This window comes from Rhodamnia argentea, chromosome 6 (genome assembly GCF_020921035.1).
Source record: "Rhodamnia argentea isolate NSW1041297 chromosome 6, ASM2092103v1, whole genome shotgun sequence".
NCBI lineage: Eukaryota > Viridiplantae > Streptophyta > Magnoliopsida > Myrtales > Myrtaceae > Rhodamnia > Rhodamnia argentea.
Window position 1 is genome coordinate 26706953 of NC_063155.1, and position 22787 is coordinate 26729739.

Consider the following 22787-nt stretch of genomic DNA (forward strand, 5'->3'; position numbering starts at 1 on the left):
TTGTCAAATGTGCTAATGAAGTGATTCAGTTCAAACCTGTATCGATTTATATTCGGGTTAATGTCCATCGAATATTGGCTTTTAAATCCGTATCATACCTTTGTGGAAAGGAGAGATTTTTGGGGAACAAAAAGGATTAATTGTGAGAGAAACCGAAAATTTTCTCAAGGATGATAATTTTTTTGCCGAGACCCGACAGTAGCAGGCAAAGTTTATTTTTGATCGCTGGTTTCGTGGGACCCCCGTGGGAAAATTAAGGTGAGATCCACAGAATCAACGGCAGTGATTCATTTGGTCAAGTGGGAACCAGGTCAAACTAATCCGCAGAGTGTCATTGTCTTGCCCGGTTCAAGCCTTCGCAGGGGAAACAGTTACTGCTCTCCTTCCTCGTTTGCTGTGGCTTTTTCCGGCCGAAAATAAAGCTGCTCTCCCGTCGCAGCACACCAAATACAATTACTCTTCGCCCTCTCGTCTTACCTCATTCACATGGCTCTGTTTCTGCGATGTTACTGTCTCTCAATTAACATCAAGAAAGACAGAGAGAGAGTAAGAGAGAGAGAGAATCACATGCCTGTAAATAACCATTAATGTCCACTGAAACAGGGGAAAAAAAGAAGAAGAAATGGCCGCCATGAAGTATGAACATGCTCTCTCTCTCTCTCTCTCTCTCTCTCTGATGTTTCTGCTGTGGAAGTAATGGATTGGAGGGTCAGTCAACGTCCTTCGCGGCTCTGTTGCAGGGAAATGATTCTCTGGAAAGAGGAAGTAATCGATATCAGCAGAACCCCACAAAAAAAGGGCACTTCCACCGGCTGATGAATGATGATTGGCGCTTAATCTCGGGTGCTGTGTTCGAGAACCCAGCTGGGAAAATACGATGTGAGGGGAACCCCGAAACGGGGTTGGCGCGGAAAGTGACGGAAATTGGACGGTGAAGTTTTGACGATAAAAAGAAGGAAGGTGGAACGAAAAAGTAATGGGAGGATATGGTTGGGGGAGGGGACAAATTACATAAAGCTGTAAACTTTCCATGTAACAATAAACAAATAGCTGAAAATTTGGCAACTTTCTTTTGTGGGTTTGTTGGGGGGGGAGAGAGAGAGAGAGAGGGGACATAGCCGTATAATCTGTAGTTTTGTTGGGTTCACTGTAATTTCAATTCCTTTAGAGAAGAATAAGAAGCAGCGGCATCCCAGTTGACTTTCAGGATATTGTTAGCGTCTCCATGCACTTGTCAAAAAATCTTTCTCGTCAACTTTTTGAATTTCTCCATGGATATGCGCCTGTTCAGAAGAGCTATTGCTTGTTCATGAGAGTCTTTTTTGTTCGGGAAAAGATTGTTTGACAACTAGCCATCTGTCTTTTGGGCATTTATTACTTCGTCTCTAAACCACTTCCACCCCCCCTTTTTTTTTTTTCTGTAGTGCCACCCTCTGCTTTGTCTCTCATTGCCGCCATTCTCTCTCTCCTCCATGCTACAGGAACAGCCTAGACTCACGTAGAAATTGGATCAGAGAACATCAAACGAAGAGCCATCTCTCGGTCAAATCAAATCCTCCCTCGGTGGGATCATCAAGCAGCATTTCTCCTCTTCCTTCTAAGGTCTCTCTCGCTCTCGCTCTCTGCATCCACGTTTTGGCTTCTTTTTTGGTTTCTGGGTAGACATGTTCTGGTTTATTTGTTGGTAAGTTGCGTATTTTGAGTATTAAGAAGATATACAACCCAGGAAAGAACTGAAAAAATGGAAGAGGAAAAGTTGAAGGGGAAGATATGATTTGCATTGATATTGGATCTCATCATTCAGATATCTGAATCATCAGATTCTGCTAGTCCTGGAGCTTTCTTTGCACTCATTCTTCTTCATATTTTCGATGAACATATCGTACTTGTTGATTAAAATCGAAACATGGGTGGTGGGTATTTTTTTTTCCCTTTCGGAAAATCAGTGCAAAGTCCTTGATTACGATCTTTGGAAGTTTGTTTGTGGATAGCTTTCGAACTCTGTTTTCCTTTTCGTTCTTTTTAGACCCGCTTAGGTTGCTTTCCGGAAAGCTACCAAAGTCATTATTCCTTTGTCCTGTTTAAGTCTAAAATACCAGTTTAGTCTACAAACTTGGATTCAGGTATTCATTTGTAATGTTGATGATCGGTTTAAGCCCTGATAATCCACTAACCACCACTAAATTTTCAGGGTAATGGATCTTTGTTTAGTTTATTTTCTTCCTGACATTTTTGCTGGAAATTGGTTGGACCCCCACTTTTTGTTCTTTTTTTGCTTTTTGAAAGTCTTCCTGGGATCTTCCTTTTTCTAATATACCAATTCTTTAATGTCAACCTTCACAATCCAAGGTCAGAAGACTGTGAGGTATTACATGATGTGCTCTCTCTCTCTTCCCTTGAAGTTGATGTTCCCTCTTGTATTAGAATTGAGTTTGAAGTTCTAGAGCAGTCTCTGGTCTTCGTTGGAGTGCATGTCTGCAAGGTGATGGCTTCAGGATTTGGCATTATCTACTCATTTGCAATTGAAAAAAAGAACTCCTGCACGTTGTGTGTTCTTTTTTAAACATAGATAGTATTAAAACATAATTTAACGGTGCCTTTTGTTTGTTTCGAAAGTTCACCTAATTTTACGGCCCCTATTGCTCTCTAGCCTGCCTTCACTGTTGATGAACGGAGTCGCAGTGTCTTTTGACGGTCTGCACAATTCTTACTGTATTGTCTATGTGAAGCATGAATTTTGGTGTTTCACTTTGTTAATTCTTGCTCTGGTTTTGTTGTTTCTGCACTGTCCATTGTCCTAAAGTCGATACCCTCTTACTAAATGACTTCCTGATATTGGTATCTCAATTCGTTCTGAAAATTATGTGTTTTGCTGCATCCAGTTAGCCCTCTCTTGAGAGCCTGATTTTTTGGTTAATTTCCCATCAGTTTTAATTCTAATTCTGGGGCATTTGGCATATTGAACCGTGTTTTGAAGGTTGATTTCATTCACGGATGGTGATGTTGATTGGGCGTTTCACGTTTCACCGTACTTAAATAGTCTGGACCACCCTTCAACTCCACAGAATGAAGTCTTCAACAGCAATGCTGAAAAGAGGATGAAACAGGACAAGAAAATCACAACGGCAAGCGCTCGAGAAGTCCCACGTGATGTCGAGGGCAGTGAAAGAGGTTCCGTTTTGTCGAGTATTGACAGCAACGACTATGGCTTCTGGTCGGTGTTGAAATCTAGTGACTTGGAGCAACTTGACATCCTAGGGAGGAGTGGGCTGAGTGGCCCTTCCTTTGCAGAAACGAGGTTTTGCCCGGCGAAGAAGGACATGGGTTATCTCGTGGATAGAAATGATGACGATTTACGAGTTCCCGAGTTGATGATCTGCTACCGAGAGAGCTCTTTCCTCGAAGTCAAGGACATCTGCATTGATGAAGGCGTGAATTCTCATGAAAATGTCTTGTTTGAAACCGACAGGGACAAAGGCCCGGGTACCAATTTTCTCGGCAGCGAGGATAAAGGGAGAAATCTATCTTGCAGAAGGATGGACGATCATTTCTCCGCTGCAAACTGTTTGAACTGTTCAGAATATCATTACTTTGAGGATGCTGTTAAGCTGCATGTTCGTGCAAATTTAGTACCGACCGAAATCGAGGCAGATGACAATGCGGATGCCATGTCCAAAGTGAGAGATGTTGCCTTGGATATTCTACCCTGCGATTCATCTGATAATGTCTGCTATGGAATCACGCAACCTTCTTCTAAGGTATGTAGTCCTGTGCTCCTCGGAGAAAAACTTCTGCAGCATCTTCACTGATGTGATAGTGCTCGGATGTGAAGACTATTTGCAAGGCAAGATCAAGACATTCGCAAGATTATCACTTGCTATTCTTATTCTTCTGGTCCAATGATGCGATGTAATCGCCGCTTTTCTCCTAAAATATTTATGTTTTCTCATGCGGAAGCCCGTTCAACACCGATGAGACTTATTCATATGTTATGGAGTAGTGATAATCTAGTAGTAGGTTTATTTGGAATTGCATGATCTCTAAATCCTGATACCGAGAATCAGCACCTTACCTTTTAGCTATAGTTGTCCTATGCCAAGTGACCTAATCATAACAGTTAGGCCGGCACTTCTGCAGGAGTCAAACTTAGAACAGATCATCCGCGCCACCGCTCTGGCATCGGCAAGCGAAGGAATTTGTGGTAGCTTGGAAGATGCAAGTGCAACCTCTGGAGACCCCTCTTCAGCTTCTAATTCAGAAGATTCTCCGAACCACAGCCACATCGAGAAACTGCCTGATGATTGCGAGGCTGACAAAGTGGCATGCCCGCCTGCTTCCAGAGGAACTGACAAGGATGCTCCCGACGCTAGCAAGGCAGAATGCAGGAGCACTGCCCCCAACTCAAATGCTTCGGCCCCTGCATCCACGAGTGGAGAGGAAATACACACCACCGAGACTCGAAATAAGATGAAACATGACGGGGTTTCCGATAGTCCAACAGAGCGTCAAGCTGAAATATTTAGCGGGGAATCGAGTTTCTCAATGGCAGGCCCCATCTCCAGCCTCATAACTTACTCGGGGCCCATTGCATATTCGGGCAACCTTTCACTAAGATCGGATGGCAGCACAACCAGCAACAGATCTTTCGCCTTCCCCGTGTAAACACAGTCTGCAAGTTACACAATCTGTTTTGTTCTCCTTTCGGCTCATTACTTGAGCCATGACTAACTAATCTTTTTAACGCGCTACAATTGTTGGGTGCAGATTGCAGGACGACTGGAACAGCAGTCCGGTGCGAATGGCGAAAGCCGACCGGAGGATTTTCCGGAGGCAAAGGGGCTGGAGGCATGGACTTCTCTGCTGTAGATTCTGAAAAGCTTATTACATTCTTTGAGGCTTACTTGTAGATGTCCACATACTCCCCGTCTTTCGTTTGTCCCTTTTCTTGTCCACCTGGGATGTCAACAGTGGCTGCTGCTGGAATGAGATGTAGAAGATCATGTCTAGGCTGAATTCCTTTTGGTCCTTCAGGCGTCCTCTATTCATCAATCTAGAGAGCAAAGTTCTCCTTCTCTAACTGCATATGTGGTGAACATCCCAAACATCTTTTCGGCTATTTGTTGCTCTGAAAATTTTCACCCGGGACTCGCGTGAGTTCAAATGGACCTCAGCCGGTGAATCATGCGGGCCCCAGATAGGACTCAAGTGATCCGACCGTCGACATAAAATGGAAGCGCTCGAGTGCCTTATGGGGTAAACCGAGCTAAAGAGAGAATGTGCCTAATCTGTGCCATTCTCTTTTGAAGAGAGGAGAAGGAAGTGTCAAAGTGAATTGTCTGCTGTTGTCTTGATCTGTTTTGGGAAACTTGCATTTGTTTTTGCTCCTCTTTTGAAAGTCTTCATTTGACGCAACTTTGACTTTTGATGAAAACTTTGCCAGGGAAGTAAACAAGCACCCTTTTTTCCTCTTCTGAAATCAGGCCCACGTCCGCCCGGGTTGCTCCAAATTGGGCTCGAATCGATCACCAAGCAAGGACGGCCAGTAACCTAAATTTGATCCCTGTTAACTTACGGTCTATAGTCGCGGTCAGAGATCCAACATGGCAATTCCGTGTCAAATAAATCCACATCGCTTACCGAGTGGTGGATTTCGGGCTCTGTTCATCGTCACCGTTCGTCGTCTCCGACCTCACCCAACAGCGTCTCCTCCGGATCTTTCGAATCTCGAGAGAAAAAGCAAAACGGAAGATAGGACAAAAGGCATTGATCATGTAAAACCTCTTAATTTATATTCGTGGTCTAAACGGAGATAGAGAAGCAAAACACCTAAAGCGGACAACGTCAGACAGGCTGATAGACCGAATTGGCACAATTACAAAAGGTTTAGAATTACTTTTTTTTTTCTGGTAATTTCCCTCCTAACGCGGATAGTGCTTAAACTTCCAATTGGCAAAAAGCTCTTGATCCATCGATAGTCTAGTTCATGTGATCCTTCTTCAACGGACAACAAGCTGTTCTCTCTTTATTTTCCAAATGCAATTGGTAATTAAGCTAATCTTAATCCATCAGTAGTCATAGTTCATTATCCCTGTCATCTTATTTCTAATTTTTTTTTTTTTTGCCTTTTCCTAAGTTGAATTATTCATGATAGCCAGCAGCCTAGTCGCGAGTAATGATTTTCCATTTTAATTTAGCATGCAGCATTCCTTGCTATTCTCTTCTTGTGATTGCTCTTGTTCTTCTTGGGTCCAGCGCATTCCACAGGGTAGGGATCACTTTGCTTCTAGGGTTGATCGAGTGCGCAATTGAAATTGCACGAAAATGGACACGGATCCGACCAAACCCTTGTTGAAGTGTGTGGTCACGTCACGCTAGTTGGTAAGGGACTGACAAAGTCTCTCTAGACACAGCCTGGAATTAACCTTTGATGGACACAGCTCGGTCCCCGTCTATTGTGGTCATTTGGAAAGATTGCCATAACCATCCTCACTTTCTCTTTTAGCCATGTTGCATGCACCCTTTCCTCTTGAAATTCCAGGTTTGGCATTCTCATTTTCAAAATTTAGGAGCGGATTTGTCCAAAACGTCTTAAACATATCGCATTTTGATCGATTCAATCCCAAACCTTTCGATTTTGTCAATTGAGTTCTAAACCTTTTGACACTTTACCAATTGAGTCCATCCGGCCAATGACTTAGACATTGATGGTATCATGTAGGATGGTCGGCGCCGACGTGAATAATTTATATATATTTTTTTATTTTATATTTTTATATTCTTCTCAATTTCTTTCTTTTCCTTTTTTTTTTTTTGTCAAGTCCGATGAGGGCTCGCCGACCGATCTCGACCACGGGCAAGGGTTGGCTAGCGGCCCTCGCCGGGTTTGCAAGAAAAAAAGGAAAAAAATGTAATAAAAGAAACTCGGAGATTTTTTAAAAAGTTATAAAAGTTGTCCACGTCGGTGTTGGCCATGTCACATAAGACGCTTGACATCCATTAGAGCGATTTTCCAGTCAAAATTGGCCGGATGGACTCAATCGACAAAGTGTCAAAAGATTTATGACTCAATTGACAAGATTAAAATGTTGATGACTGCATTAACCAAAGTGCAATAGGTTTAGGACTTTTTAGACAATCTTTCTCGTAATTTAGACTCCATATTTCATCGACTCAGGTAGCAAAATTATCGAATTGGCACTTTCCTTCCCCGAAAATGCCCCTTCCCCTGCCACATCCTCTGCCCGACCACCTAAACCCTCCGAACCCAAATGTCCAAACCCTCGCTCGGCCACCCCGGTCATTTCCCGTTGCCTCACCTCTGCAAGGGGCCTGCGTGTGTGGGTGCGCATGCGCGTGTCCAAGAATACAACACCACCGGCGACCTCGATAATCTAAGTTCGCCGAAACGTCCGTCACCTTGATTTGAGATCATTGAGAGCCCATAACCTGAAATCTAGGTCACCGAAGCCATGAACAGCCTCTATCCAAGGACGTCGACGACCACGGCAAGATCTATGTCTAGAGAGAGAGAGAGAGAGGCGCCGTAGTACCAGTCACATTCACCAGAGCTATTGGCGACGCGAAGGGGGTTATTTAGGTCACGTTTTTCTGTCTATACACATACAAATAAATGAATCTAAGCAATTATAGATCTTTTGCCCCTAAAAATGAGAGGATGCTGATACATAGCAATATATCCGTGAACAACATCCTAGCGAAAAAACCTACAATCAAGAGAGAATATGACTGACCCACGGAATGTGACGTAGCAGACGTTGGCATATCGCGTTGATAGGGAAGTGTGTAGGAAAAATATGTTGCGCGTACCTAAGGCCACCGACCCCACAATGAGCTGGCGACAAAACACTACTCAAAACTGCGTGAAAACCTCCTAAAAAACCAAGCCAGGGCGTAGATTTTCTTCTTGTTCTTTTCGAACTCTGCGTTTTGTGTTCTGTGTTGTGTTCTGGTCTCTTCCTCTCTCTCTCTCTCTCTCCCTCTCGTACCAGTATATATTCAAGCCAGACGCCTGCTTAAGAAGCTCTCTCGTATATGCAAGTCTGCCGTTGAGACAGAGATGGGGTCGATGGTTGTTCCTGCGAGGCTTTGCATTCTCAGCCTGAGCATTCTTATTCTAACCACCTCGTCCTACGCTTCTCACCATGTTCATGCACTGCCTTCTCTTGAACAAGGTTCTCTCTCTCTCTCTCTCTCTCTCTCTCTCTCTCTCTCTCTCTCTCTGTGATGCGATGTGAACGTGGGTTTTGCTTGGTGATATTGTCCAGCACGAGAAGCTCCGGTGGTTTCCCCTCGCAACTCGCCAAGAAAGCTCAGACCCTTCGAGCAAGTCGCTGTAACTGTAAGAAGCAATCCTGCCAAACTGGCTGAGAAGCTCATTGTTCACGTAATTTCCTTTCTCCAACTTCATTAATGGTACTTTACCATATGCAAGCTAAAACCTCTAACTTCCATCTTTTCGTCTCGCTTTTGAATGGGAATAGATAAAAGGGCGTGGCAAAGAAGTTCCCACGGCGGCGCCAAAGCGGAAAGAAGATAAATCGGGTAATTAGAATTTTCACGGATCGCATCTCAGCATATTGCTAAATTCCTTTTTGTGAAGCATCTCCACATTTTCTCCTCCCATTACTTTCACATTAGAATCACCAAAGAACCCTAGGGAGGGACACAAAAACACATCGACCGAGTAAGTCGATGTAGCAAGGCTTATTAGATTATCAAACAAGAGTCACCTCTGAATAGTCTCCCTCGCAATGTAGCATACCTCTACAGAAAGCAATCTGTTTCACATGTTTAGCACTCAAGATTAGGCATCTGTATGTGTCGTTGAATGACTCTATGCTTTGCGCCTAGCCATCTCTACTAACTAGAACATTATTAGGATAAAGATGGATATATTGAAATACATTGAGTCGGTCACCCACCGATAATTTCATTTAAGTTCATGTATGTAGAGAGAGAGAGAGAGAGAGAGAGAGATGTTTAGGCCTTCATCCACTTATGAAGAATCGTGTAAAGCTTGCTTCTATTTAGATGTCGAAGAGTACTATGACCGTGTTCGAGTGACAAACATGACATTGACTGTTTTCCTTCAAAGAGAAATCAACCATCTTATGGCATGTCATCGAAAGTTCATGTCTAGCTTGTGAACATAATAAGTTTCCATCTAGGCCTAGTTCATTATTTTACCATCAATGCGAAGCACAAATGCTATTTTTCGCTGAGTTTTCGTCAAAGAAATAGTAACAAAGTTGTTATTCATGACATGTGTGGTTTATCAGAATAAGGAACAACGTGATATAAGCAAACGCAACAATTAAACCGCCTACACGAAAAAGGTTGTCGTGCTCTCATCGTTGGTCCTTATCACTACGCATCCATGATTGGGGCCCATCTTCCAGACAGATGTAGATTAGTTTAACCTACGAATAAGGCAATGACTTGGAAGATCTGCATGGGGATAGGTTGGATGGATTAAGAGCACACTTCTGGTACAACAAGTAATTAACTAAACCTAGAACCCGGAAAACCGTTGCTGCGATCGATGAGATCATACAGTTTTATCATTCTTTTTAGCCGGCGACGGTTCCTTCCAAGGACAAGCGAGCGAGAGCCATAGGCTACGAGCATAACATGAGGAACGTGTTTGGAGCGGACCTCATCGTACCAACTCCCAACACCATCTCCATCGATATCATTAACTTAATGATCTGGTATAGATTAAACGACGAGCTAAACAAGTGTTTTTCGTGGGCTTTGATGTGATATGTCCCAGGTGGGGATGGCGTCGGCAGCAGAGAACCAGGCCCGGCGACGATGCATGGGAAGGACAAGAGAGGGACATGGAGAGAATGGGGGGAGGGGACCGACCCGACCCAATATTTTACCATGGATTATTCCCAAGTCCGAAGACGACGCCCGATTCACAACAAGTCCTTGCCGGTTGGTCCATGAAAAAAAAAAAGAAGCCTTTTGTCCCCTTAAATTTTTGTCCTAGGAGAACGTATATGTTTATACATATATAGAGTCTCCCTTTTTAAGGACACTCCAAACAAAACGACCCCTCGTTCGCTCTACAAAATTTTCTGAAAAGACAGGAAAGCCGTGTCTTTTCCTGCGAGTAGGGAAATGAGGGAAGTGTCTTAAAAACATCTCTCTCGTGGCCGACATCGTCGAGCAAAACCCTAATGCTTTGGACCCCGCACCCCGACCACGAGCATTCCCAGGGTGGGTGGCTCGTGCATGGAGAAGTTTCCATTGTTTAATTAATTTAAGGTACAGACTAGGGCACGGTCCCGAGCCCGGTCAAGCTCCGTCAAGCGTCCTTCGGCTTATGGAATTACGAGAATGGATCGAATTTTGTGTTCGTTTATCATCTTTTTGTTCAATCTTTGCATGCCGTATGGTTCGGAACGTGTGCATGTGGACTCTGGTGCAAGAATGCTTGACACGAAGCGATGATGTTTTTTGAAAATTCCTATGATTGTACAGGGCCCACAGGTAGTTTCGTTCTCAAACGCAACGAAATGGTGAAGTGGGATTCATGTTTTTGAGAGTCCTTGGGACTTGCATGAGATGCGATCTTTGATTTTATTTTGATTTTCAATGGTCGATGGGATTGCATCGTTTCGTGAATAGGTATTTGCAGAAAAAACAAGTATCTCTGAGGCTGCTAGGGCCTTAACATATGATAATCCTACCTTGTCCCTCGGTGGCTTTGTCCTGGCCTGAAAATTATGAGTAGTTTTGCGGTTAGAACGTGGACAAGAAAGAAGGACTAGGTAATTTTTGTTGCGTTGTTGATTAGTTGAGATCAACCGGGCAAGTTCAAGTGATCTTTTGAGAAAATTACCAAAAACGTCCTAAACATATTGCAATTTTACCGATTCAATTCTACATCCATTTTTTTTAGCCAATTGAGTTTTAAACCTTTTACAATTGTATCAATTCGGTCCATTTGACCAACCAACTCTGACGTAGCAATTTTTTAACAGCTTTTTTTAAATTTCTTTTTTTAGGGTTTGGGCCGCCGATTCCTTGGGTGAGGGCTCACTACTGTCGCCCAGCCGCGGGCTAGGGTTAGCGACCCTCACCGAGGCCAACAAAGGCCGCAACCCTCGCCCAGCTGCCGGCGAGGGCCACGACCCTCACCCCGGGGGGCCAACGAGGTCACCGGCCCTCGACTTATGGCTAGGAGGGCTGCCAGCCCAAACCCTAAAAAAAAGACAGAAAAAAATTTGTTGAAAATTTTTTTAAAAAAAATTCAAAAATTCGAATATTATTTAAAAAAATTACCACGTCGGTGCAAGCAACGTTGCATCAACGTCGGCCGGTCAAATGGACCGAATTGACACAATTGCAATAGGTTTAAGACTTAATTGGCAAAAAAAAAAAAGATTTAAGATTAAATTAGCACAATAGCAATAGGTTTAAGACTTAATTGGCCAAAAAAAAAATTATGACTGAATTGGCACAATAGCAATAGATTTACGACTTTTTTGGTAATTTTCCCAGTCTTTCTGCTTATGTCCAAAATCCAAAATCGTTTTATCTGCTTCTTTTTTATTCAAAAACATTCTCATACTCTTTAAATGTTTAGTTCATCCATTAATTTTTTTTCTCTTTCACCAATCAAATTTTGATAACATGGACCCAGACTGCAAATAGGGATGTCGAAGTCCCGTGTGACGTTATATGATTCGCTCAAATTTATTATGTGCCACATCAGTCGACATAAAGCGCTACAAAAAAACACACACACACACACAATTTTGAGAGAGAGAGAGAGAGAGAGAGAACCAATTAAGAAGTCATATCGCAGTACCATCTCCAAAATAAGTAGCAATGAGGATTTCTTGATGGTGAGAGTGAAATTGATCGGTGACAAGTGTTCTTCATCGCGGCCTGGTCAGTGGTCACTCGAGCTCGAAAGCTTGCGGCCATGAACATGTCAGCTTGAAGGCCGTGCCCACCATGGCCAAATCTAACTACGAAACTCATGGCCACGGTCACTCACGTTTGAGATCGGGGCTCAAAGGCATCGGGCATCGTCGCCACTTGAGCTTTTGAGTCACAGCCATGGCGGCCGAGGGTGGGGTGAATATTACAGAATTACACGTTAGAAGAAGAAGAAGAAGATATTTCACAGTGTGTGATGGTTGCTTGCTGCCAACATTAGCGGAAGCCGACTGCAGTGGCACGGCGCGAGTATGCCATCACCGAAGAAGCTCCAGAAAGAGAACTTCTCAGTTTATCGTGCAGAACAAAATGAAGAAAACCTATTAAAAGTTGAAACTGCTCATGACGAGGTTAATTCATCTATTAAGAGCATATTCCGTGATCACAGAATTTTGCTTCACGTAAGTGAATCCCAGAACAACACTTGGTTCATATTTGGGACCAAAGACAAGCATATCCTTCTGCATACATGCTTGTTGCAGCAGCATAGGAAAGCCGAGAGCTGCCTACCCGGCTCATGTTGTTCCATTAAATTCAAGAATGAGCAGAAAATTGGTTCGGATTGATCGAGAACAGTGGGGAGGAATGCAGATCTGAACACTTGCCCTCATGCGAAGGTCGGTGAGATTCTGAAAGGAAAAGCATGCAAATCAACGAATGGATAGAACGGAAATACACTTTCCTACATTAATACCATGTCAAAAGTGCGTGCATAACCATTAAGCTTAAGTTAATAAAACACGTGCACATCGTGCTACACACATTAGTAGGTTGGAACATGTCGGACTCTCACGCGACACTTCCTTTTGTGAATCAGAGATTCAGAGACATTCTTCTAACTGAACTCTTTGCAATTGGCACCCCGGCCTACCACCCAAGAGTGAAAAATACTGACTTCCTTAACATTTCATAGCAGCAGAGTAAAGAGTTTTATTTGCAGTAGGATCAAAACTACAAAAGACCGCCTTACAACAAGAACTAGTTAAAGACATTAATGCGGAAAGCATATTTTTCTTCCTTAACCATGCACAATTTCCAATCAAAGGAACACAGCAGCATCAAATCAGACAATTGTTATGGACTATTTGGATGTCTGGTCCTTGTCTGCGAACACAAACCAGGATAGCCACAAGACCGTATCGGTGACAAAATGCAAGTGTGAATTGTTCTATGACTCATTGCAGGAACATATCTCAATTTTTCATCGTATTTCATGTCCTAAACAGGAAAAGGAAAGAACGCAGAGGCCTAAAATGCAAGCCAACCTCTCCAAAGGACCATGAGAAAGAATGGCAGAAAAACCAGTAGTCTTATTCACGGAGTTCATAGGGGCAAATGAACGATTCTATCTACCACCATTGGTTATTAACACTGCCAATCTACAACTCTCGACAGAGTCCAGCCATATCTCAACATGGCTCGAGCAATAGAGCAGGGATTAGGACCAAAAATTTACACATAGAAGTGATTACCCGAGTTCAGAGGCAGCAACTATAGCACCGAATCAACCCATTCTCATTGCAATCCAGGCACCTCCGAGTCTGCCCTTCGTCCTCATCAAATACCTTCCTACTACCATCACAGCTGGAGCAGGGCACGAATCTCGCATCCCCACAAGTCTCACAGACGGATCCCGAATCTTTGACAGGCAATCCGTCCAAGAGCTTCGCCATCTCACCAGCCTCATTGAGTTGCTTAATCTCCTCAGCCCCACCGACATGTTTCCCCCTAACAAAAACTTGAGGCAAGCTAAGCGCCTTCCCTCTAAGCGCGCCCTGCAGCTCGCTCTTGTACGAAGAATCCATGGAAATGTCCCTCTCATCCACATGCACTCTGAATCCCTTAAGTATCATTCTCACAGCACAGCAATCCTCGTAAGTCTTCCTAATTCCTCTCAAACTAGTGAAATAGAACAAGACTTTATCTTCTGCGCCTCTCATCCAGTTCTGATCATCACATGCCAAAGTGTTAGCAGTGGCCGGTCTTGCAGGCCCAACCGTTCGTGTTTGGCTCGGATTGCTCTCCGATTGCCTAGAACACAACGCACGCCTGTAACTATACACCACGTTGGGGTCCATCTTGGCCAACAGAGCTTCCTCAGACAAATGCTTCCACAGCGGCTTCGTCTCCCATGAGGGGCTTATCGCCAACATCTCCGACAACTTCACCGGAAAAGATGACGAATCACGCACGTTCCTAACAGACCCATCAAAGCTAGTGTACCTACAGGAACTGGGTTTCGTTGCAAAGCCGTAATCCGAAGAACGCAGCTTACCGGAGGGATTCCCGGAGACGAAATCGGAGTCGTCGAGACCGTCCATGAGCTCCCAAGTGTTGATGACGGAGTCCGACGAGAGGGACTCCTTCGCATCGCCGTCGGCCGGGGCGCCGTCGCCACGGCCCGTGTTTCGGCCGGAAAAATCGGGGCTCCCGGAGGCGAATGTCGGGGTTTTGGCCGGGTTGGTGAGGCGGAGGGAGCCGTAGGTGGTGGAGGTGAGACAGACCAGGTGGTGGGTGTCGCCCTTCCGGAGAGCCGGGTGGTGTACGAGCGGGGAGGGGAGAGAGAGGGCTCGAGGCTTCTTGAGCGGCGATGAGTCCAGGGAGAGAGTGGTGGCAGTGGAATCCAGAGAAGAAGAGGACGGAGACTTGTGGTCTTCTTCTAGGTACTTGCTGAGGATAGCGTCGAGCCTTGAAGCAGAGCAGCCCATGAATGAAACGAAGATGGAAGCAAATTGGCTCTCTCTCTCTCTCTCTCTACTGACCTCACTCTCACTCACTCTCTCTCTACTGATTTCTCTCCGGAAAAGTTTGCTCTTTTGGCATCAATTTTGACAGGAGAGAGAAACAGAAAAGTGGGTTTTGATTTTTCTTGGTGAAGAGTAGCGTTCAAGAGGGTTGGGTGGTTGGATGGAGATGAAATGAATGCAACCAAGCGAGACGGGAAATGGAAGGACGCGGATTTCAGGAGATCTTCTTTATCTGGATTAAAAGGCTGCTTTTTTAACGATGAAATGTCAGTGTCCATGAAGATCTTCCTCTCCTTCTCCTTCTCCTTCTCCTTCTCCTTTTTTGTCCTCTTTGAGTAAATTACAGCTTAGTTAGTAAGGTCGTGAAAAACACTAGTCAAATTAAGACTAAACTATGGTTATTGCTTTCTAAATCGTGTGTTGGGTCCTACCCTGAAAGTAGATTTTCTTTGTCTCTATGTTCGTCGCGTAAGCCCCATTTGTCCAGTGACGACGACTTGGACTTGGAAAAACATGTTCTTCGTCACGTGATTAGTGACCACAACCCCAAGAAAATCACGGGAGGAAAGATATTTTCCTACCGCGAGAGAACATTATGAGAATCGGCTCTTGCTTTTAAAGCGGCTCGTATAGGTCTGTCGAAGGTTTTGGTACCTTTAAGGCATTTGTTAGCTTGTTATTTATTCTCTTCTCCCTTGTTTTTCTTTTTTTTTCTGCAAGTTATCTTGTACCCAAAACAAATGCGCTACGCCAAGCTGCGCTACATCCCTTTCGATTGATCTACAGTATCAATGTTCGATAATGTTTCTTTGTTGTCGTGTCGGCAAGGCAGTGCCGTGTCTCGTTTAAACTAATTTAATCCATTGTAATGCATCATCTGTGATCTTTCATATATATATATATATATAATAATAAAAAAATAGCGCACGCAACTAGAATTGTTATTTAGGATTGCTATCACAAAAATTTTCAAATCGGTACATCCATACAATATCTATTTTAAACTAATTTTCGTGTCGTGACAAAACCCCAACCGATGTAGTAATAACAGGTCATCTTTGTATTTCCTCATGCTCTTGTTTTTTCGTTTTTGATCTTTTTTGGATGATGTATCATGATCGAGCTGAGACCCAGAGAGGATAATCAATGTTTACCAGACCGAAGTTGGTATGCCGCCTTAAATGCATGGGGAGACAAGGAGCGAGCGAGCGAGCGAGTCTTGTGGGGGCAAGTGCCCGCACATTATTCAGGCGAAGAAAAAACAATCAATAATACCACAAGTTTTAATTTCCATAAAGCTCTTCGGTATTTGATTTGGGATTTTTCAAACACGTGAACATACTTAGTAATTAGAGATTTAGGATTTTCAAACATAAATATGAAATACATGTGTATATACATATTAATACCGATCTAATCCGGGTACTCGAAATTGAAAATTGGACTGTTACAGGCCGATCCGATCCGGTACGATTCTTGCTAAACACACGGCACTCATAATTAATACCACACGGACCCGCGATGCAGATTGAAGGGGACAAGTGATGAGCCAGGTGGACCATCCGGGGTCCTACTGCCTGGATCCAAGACTTCTAGTTAGACCACAAAACGTGAAACCCAATTTGCCAACGACGTCCCGGCGGTTTTCATGAGCTGGTCCGGTCCCCCCCATCACTCCACCTCAGTGTCTCTCTTCTCCCTGCCTTCACGGAGAGGGAAAAGCGATGACATTGTCGCGACCTACGTGCTCGTCGTCAATCTGGAGAGCTTTTTTTTTTTTTTTAAATTAGGCGTACCGTCGATGTGAAAAATTTATTTATGCCTTCATCGTCAGGGATGGCCAACATGTGAAAAGGGTCTTCGCTACTCCAATTAAGGATGCGAAAGAACAGTTTTGCCTCTTAGCGGACGGACCGATAGCAAACAATATATTTCATGGCAAAAATACGTATCATAAATATACATAATCCGACGTGCTTTCATTGAAATTTTATTTTTACGCGCTAAACACATTTTCAGGTCAAGGTTTTTTTTTTTTAGGATGGTGGGCATTGGGTAAATAATTTCAGTATAGTAGCTAAATTCATATTTTAAGTTGAAGTCGAATGACAAAACTCAAGGTGCAAATGTGCTGGCCTGCAAAGATGTTGGCGAAACTTGAGCAGGGCATTTTATATTTTGCTAGGATATCTTATTCGAATGTTGAGTTACGAGCTTTATGAATGTTTAGACTTCATAGAGTTAGGGGTTAAAATTATCCAAGTTAACTATATCGTCGCTTAAAAAGTTGTGTAGCTCTTGAATTTTTCTTCAAAATGTTCAATCGGCCCTACGAACATTCTCTTTTGGTATAAGTGGCTCCTTAAACTATACATATTATTTTGTTTATGTCGATCCCTCCAACAAAGTTACGGACTAAAATGTTGACGTGATCATTAATTCGCTGTTAAATAACCGACATTACATTCTGCGTGGCATTCAAAAAATAAAAATAAATCATAAATAAAGAATATCAATGAAAGTATTATTGAAATTTTGAGAGAAAAATGAAAATAAGTGAAAGGATAGATAGGGAGGAGTAGGATCCGAGGAGGTAAGGCACCGCTACGGTCCGGCCGGCATTAGCCGGCGGCTGCTGGCTAGTGGTCGAACGAGGGTCGGCGGCCCCCGCGACGGCGGGCAAGGGCTCCTCGGCCTTTTGTTTAGACACGCATGTAATAAGCCCATTAAAACGGCCCCACGGCCCAAATGCGTGCTCTATCCAAAACAAAGCCTACCAGCTGAGGACGAAGATATTTGTCACTCCCACACACAGAGCCCCCCCCATTGTCGCAAAAATCTGCAAGCTGACCGAAAGCGAGGCGAACCGATTCGTGTTCTGCTCCGAGCGATTCTCTCGAGCTGATCGCGTTGATCATCAGGTTTGAGAATCTTCCGTCCTTCCTTCCTCTTCGTGTCTCGTTCGTATCGATTCATCGTGTTTCCCGTGATATGATGGCGCCGCGGTTTGGTTTTCCGAGGCTTGGATCGATTTGTTGGGCGCACGAGCTATTTGCTCAGGGGAAGAGATTTATCGGGGACGATTTTGTCGCCCTGTTCTCGTCGTTGAATTATTTTTCGTTTCAATTTAATCAGCAAAAGCTCGAGTTAGGTTTAAGGTTTTTTCGTCTCCTGAATTCGAAATGGTTCGTTTTTTTTTTTTTTTTTTTGCTCGATCGCTTGTGTGGGACAATTGAGCTGCGTTTCCTGCTTCTGAAGCGCACGAGTGACGTTTCTTAGTTGCTTGGTGTTTGGTTGGCTGGAAAATGCATGAGAGGCGAAATTTGAGTTATTTACGTTGATAGGTATGATGGGAGTTTGGAATCCTGATAGGACTGAATTGTGTACATCAGTTTGTGTTGTGTTCTTTCATGTGCTTATGTTAAGAACGATGACCCTTTTAGCAGGTGCTGCTATTGATCATGGACCCCAAAGCTCAGTCTTCGCCTCCAAATATTGCTGATGTGAAGGCAGCATTCCACAAGCCATCGAATGACGCGTCTAATAGGAACTATCGACGTCATTCTCCAGCTAGCAACTCATCTTCATCCGATGGTCTGTTCCTTTTCCATCTTTTGACGGATGGCTTATGGTATTGTGAGGTCTCGATATTTGTCTGTTATATATGTAATTCTCGAACTGCTCGATGTTGACTATTCTGGAATTAGTGGGCAGTGGTCTTTGCTGTGATCACGATGAAATTTTAGTTTGATTGAAGCGTCACTGCTCTATAGCACTTTTCTAGTTCAGTGTGGCACTTTCCAAATGGTATTGGGCTGAGATGTCTCTAACTAATTTGATTACATCGCTTGAGCTTTTATTGTTGTTTGTGTAATATTTGAAATGCATTGTCACAACTATGGCTGGTGGGCATTTGATCATTCATGGCTCATGTATGCACTTCATTTTCAGCAACATTAGGATATTATATAATTTGTCGCCCAAGAGGCATAAGTAGGAAAAAAAACTCGAGAGGTTTGCATAAAAATTTACTGCCAAGGACAGTGTCTACATTTGGCAAAATAGAGGAAAGCTTGTGGGAAGCAATATTTGTTAAAAATTCGGTGGATATCTTTTACATTGAAAAGAAAATCTGCTTTCTGAAGCATTCGTGCACATTGTTCACCAGATATGTCAGTACTGAATTGTTTCTTTGGCTGATTATTCTGTACCAAAAGTAACCTAGTGAAGTATTATACTGAAAAGGCACTTCTCTTGCTGAAGCAGTTTGTGACAAAGCAATTCTTCCTAATGAGTAATTTGTGTTTTACAAAATTTTATTAGTAATTGCCCTTGGAAACTTTTCTCTCCATGTTCTTCAGGGAGTCCCGAGCACGTCCGGGCATATAGCCCAAAGTATGGAAGGGATGATGCTTCTAGGCCCCCTGAATATCGAGAAAGAAAGAAGGCTGATGAGAAGGATTTATACAAAGATTCTGGACGGAGCCACTACATCAGGGGTGGTGATTCATATACGTATTCTGATCGTCATGCCTCCAGGGGTTCTCGTGGTTTCTCTAGAATTGGCGAGCAGACCAGACATCGCATGGATGAAGAAGAGAGGGATCATCACAAGTCCACTCATGGGGTTCGAGAATCAAAAAGGGGCTCTTATTCTGATCGTACAAGGCGAGACAGTGATTATAGCAGATCGAAGGACTTTACACAGGATGGGGACAGATATTCCCGAGATAAGTATGACGACTTAGGTCACAGAAGTAAAGATAGGGAAAAAGAGTCTGGGAGGAGAAATGATAATTTTGAAGAGTCAGAGAGGGATCGTCGTAAGCGGGATGTAGATGATCGAAGTGAGAGAAAGGATTATCACAGGAGTTCAGGAGATCGCCGAATTGATAGGACTCTTTCTAGAGAAGAATCCAAGGGGTACCATAGTTCTTGTACAGCTAGAAGGGATACTGATGGACATCAATCTAAAGAAGGTAATAGAAATGATGTGAGGGATAGGGACAGTCAAAAGCTTGCCAAAGAAAAGAAGAGTTCTGATGATTGCAGCCTTATGAAGAAGGACAAGGATCAGCAGAAAAGAGGAGCAGATAAGCATTTAGACAATTCAACTGTCTTTAAGAGTGACAAGAGTTCCCCAACCAAAAGACCGAGGCTTTTCAGCTCCGAAAGGGACCCTATCTTCAACAAGGATGGTAATATTTTTGTCAGTTGTTAATTGTGCATCATTCATCACTCTCCCTCAAGATGGTCTGATTTCAGTAGGTTTGGTAAATGTGGGTTTTCCCTCTTTGCTATTCCTTATACTGCCTCGTTACTTTTTTTATTTGTCATGGTAGATAATGCGAAGCACTCATTGGGTCTGAAGGAATCTCAGGAGACCAGTGTCAAAGCAATTGAATCACAGCCCCATGCCTGTGGAACTGAGGCTGCTAATGATCTGAGTGCTGCAAAATCTGCTGCTATGAGGGCTGCTGAGATGGGTATGTTTTGTTCGTTGTTTTGTTTAACATTTAACTTCATGTGTTCGGATCTTTTTGCCTTAATTTTGTTATGATCTACTTGTTGCATTTCTAAGTTATTCTGGTTGTGACTTATCTTGCTGAAGTATGGCTATGAAAAGGTTGTTTTGATGTGGGTATGTTGGCTTCTTGTAAACAACATTAGTTTCCTGTTGGAATATCCTCTTACAATTATATCTCCTTGAGGCAAGCTTCAGTTATTCCTCTCTTATCATTAAAACTATAACCTTTCTCTATTTCTATATTTTCAAGGGGGATGGTTTTTGTTATGACTTGGATCTAGTTGAGACTGATACATTTTTGAGGCAAAAAATGCTTCAGCTAATTCTCTCTTCTAATGAAATACAAATTTTCTCCTCTATTCTCCTGGCCCTGGGAGATGGGCTTTGGCTGTTATCAATTAACTGGTTGATTCTTTGTCAAATCAGGTTTGTGATGCCCTGCATATGCTCCAGTAAGGAATATAATAAATGTGATCATGAGTTCAAGGACATATGCTCGGTTACTTGTTCCACTGTTTGTCTAGTAAAATTGATCTTTTCCCTTATGGTTCATTTTAGTAACATTTATGACTCGGTTTTGTGGGAAATTGCATTAATTTGTTTTGAAACTTTTTGGGAGATGATTTTGAAGCATGATTACTTGGTCTTTCACCTTTGTCTAGACTGACTTGTCTCTTAGTTTTATTGTTCCCTCATCGGAGCTTTCTCTTGATGCTTGTTGTCATTCTGTATTTTTCTCATCTTGTCAATCATATAGAGCTCGACTCGTTATGAGCCTTTTCGGGTTTCTTCTGAAGGCAAGGTTATTCTGTGGCCTTATACCTTAAGTTGCTTTTCAATGATCTAGTAATGTCTTTTCGTGCACAGTTTCCCTGAACTGGGTATATAGTGAAACATGCAACCTCCTACAAAACCTGTGAAATCTAATTCATATGTCATACCCTCCTGGAAGCAGGAGTGGTTTATCAGTCAAATAATTTAGGAAAACTGTCAAGAAGAGTGGAAAAGTGATCATCTGGCCCCCTCTTGGCAGCACAATTCCATCCCTGCCTTCTATACAAAGATATGCACTTGTTGATTTCTTCTGTTAATTGTTGAAGGATGTTATCTGATGAGAAGTTCTTATTTGCTATCCTCCGTCACATTAGTTGAATTTTTTGTACTTGGGGATCAATGTGTCTTGAGATGCCTGGCAATTGGGATAATATATGCAGTGCTCCTTTCCAAGTTGATGTGTTATTTTGATGTTTTGATCTCTGTAACTATAATTGCTTCTGTGGTGATCGTGTCGTCTCTTTGAATTCAGTCAATAAGAATCTTGCTGGTGGGTTTGGACCAACTGGCTACTTATCTACTGAACAAAAAAAGAAGCTACTTTGGGGGAACAAGAAAAATACAGTTACTGAAGAGGTATGGCAATGATTTCGTATGTTTGGATTTGCCCAGTGGATGAAACTTTCTACACCTGCTTTTGTTGCTTTCGTAGATTCTATACTCATGCCTCTCAGTCTTTGCAGCCTGCTCACCATTGGGATGTGTCTCTGATTGCTGATCGTGAACGGCAAGAAAAATTTAGCAAGCTCATGGTAAACCCCATTCCCCTTTCCTAATGTAGATTTCGTCCTAAATTTCCAATAAGGACTGTTAAGAATCTCTTGTTGCTTTGCCTTAGTAAGTTAATTCTCCTTCATAGAGTTCACTTACTAACACTTTTTTAGAGTCTGAGGTTGCCTTGGTACCTATGGCCAATTGTAGGGTGTGAAGGGCGAGCTCAAGGTGGAGCCGCAAGCAAACAGCGAAAATGGGAACAGCCTTCTGCGAGCCGAAAAGCAGAAGGAGCTGCAATTGGATTTAGAGAAACAATACACCGCTGGACTTCGAAGGAGGGATGGCCGAACGGTTGGTCTGGGACTCTAAGCACACTCAGATTTGCTATGTATGACTTCTTGCTGCGGTATTTTGTAAAAGTTATACTTCTGGTACCTTTAGCTTGTGGTGTGACTAAGAAAGATGCCGACTTGCATCCCGGAATTTCAGATTTTTGCTGGGAAGATTTTAAGTGCAGCTTTGCCGCAATAGCTTGGTATGCCTTGCACACTTTCTTAGCACTTTAGTGAATCGAGCATATGGTTGGCCAACTAATCTTATGCTTGGCTCACACTAACAGTACACTGACCAGAAGCAGGCTTATCCAAGAGGTTGATTCAGGATTTCTTCATCTACATCGAAATCTTACCAATGATACGAGTATTGCTGAGTGTCTGTGTTAAAAGGGGGTTGACGCAAATTAAAAAAGGTGACAAATTTCGAGGTAATGAATTGCCTATTCACAGGTTTCTTGGATAAGAGATTATCGTATGCAGTAATTTCATCTGGAGGAGAGAATTGCTTATTGTAACAAGGTCTCTGCGCTGCCCTTCATTTTCTCGGTAGGGCGATCATTATCCATGTGTACAAATGAGAGGCTCGGTTCATTTATATCATTTAAGAAAATGAGTCAACAAAGGTAAATTCGTTATTTACAAAAATCACTGGAT

General features: G+C 43.0%; 4 protein-coding genes across 10 annotated transcripts; 3 read left to right on the forward strand and 1 right to left on the reverse strand.

The window, feature by feature from the left end:
- Positions 1-1190: 1190 nt before the first annotated feature.
- On the forward strand, positions 1191-5077 carry LOC115728342. The gene is made up of 5 exons (XM_048280476.1): positions 1191-1213; positions 1425-1602; positions 3033-3758; positions 4138-4658; positions 4765-5077. The coding sequence occupies exons 3-5, from the start codon at positions 3099-3101 to the stop codon at positions 4871-4873; spliced, it is 1290 nt and encodes a 429-aa protein (XP_048136433.1). The 5' UTR covers positions 1191-1213; positions 1425-1602; positions 3033-3098; the 3' UTR covers positions 4874-5077.
- Positions 5078-7690: 2613 nt separating this feature from the next.
- LOC115728354 (protein GOLVEN 6-like) lies at positions 7691-10200 on the forward strand. Of its 2 annotated transcripts, none has more exons than XM_030658697.2 (4): positions 7691-8192; positions 8286-8404; positions 8502-8562; positions 9794-10200. In XM_030658697.2, the coding sequence occupies exons 1-4, from the start codon at positions 8078-8080 to the stop codon at positions 9970-9972; spliced, it is 474 nt and encodes a 157-aa protein (XP_030514557.1). In that variant the 5' UTR covers positions 7691-8077; the 3' UTR covers positions 9973-10200. The 2 variants fall into 2 exon arrangements, with proteins under 2 accessions (XP_030514557.1, XP_030514564.1); XM_030658704.2 differs by having other exon boundaries at positions 7701-8192; positions 8286-8359.
- A 3068-nt stretch (positions 10201-13268) lies between these two features.
- LOC115727992 (uncharacterized protein At5g39865-like) lies at positions 13269-14766 on the reverse strand. Its single transcript, XM_030658320.2, has one exon. It carries the CDS (start codon positions 14682-14684, stop codon positions 13455-13457), a length of 1230 nt encoding a protein of 409 aa, XP_030514180.1. The 5' UTR covers positions 14685-14766; the 3' UTR covers positions 13269-13454.
- Positions 14767-17509: 2743 nt separating this feature from the next.
- On the forward strand, positions 17510-22431 carry LOC115756688 (pre-mRNA-splicing factor 38B). 6 transcript variants are annotated; one of them, XM_048280294.1, is made up of 8 exons: positions 17523-17637; positions 18100-18104; positions 18167-18317; positions 19085-19921; positions 20066-20209; positions 21557-21660; positions 21759-21836; positions 21969-22431. In XM_048280294.1, exons 3-8 carry the CDS (start codon positions 18185-18187, stop codon positions 22362-22364), a joined length of 1692 nt encoding a protein of 563 aa, XP_048136251.1. In that variant the 5' UTR covers positions 17523-17637; positions 18100-18104; positions 18167-18184; the 3' UTR covers positions 22365-22431. The 6 variants fall into 6 exon arrangements, with proteins under 6 accessions (XP_048136252.1, XP_048136251.1, XP_030552413.1 ...); XM_030696553.2 differs by having other exon boundaries at positions 21768-21836; XM_048280297.1 differs by having other exon boundaries at positions 22006-22324.
- The last annotated feature ends 356 nt before the right edge of the window (positions 22432-22787 follow it).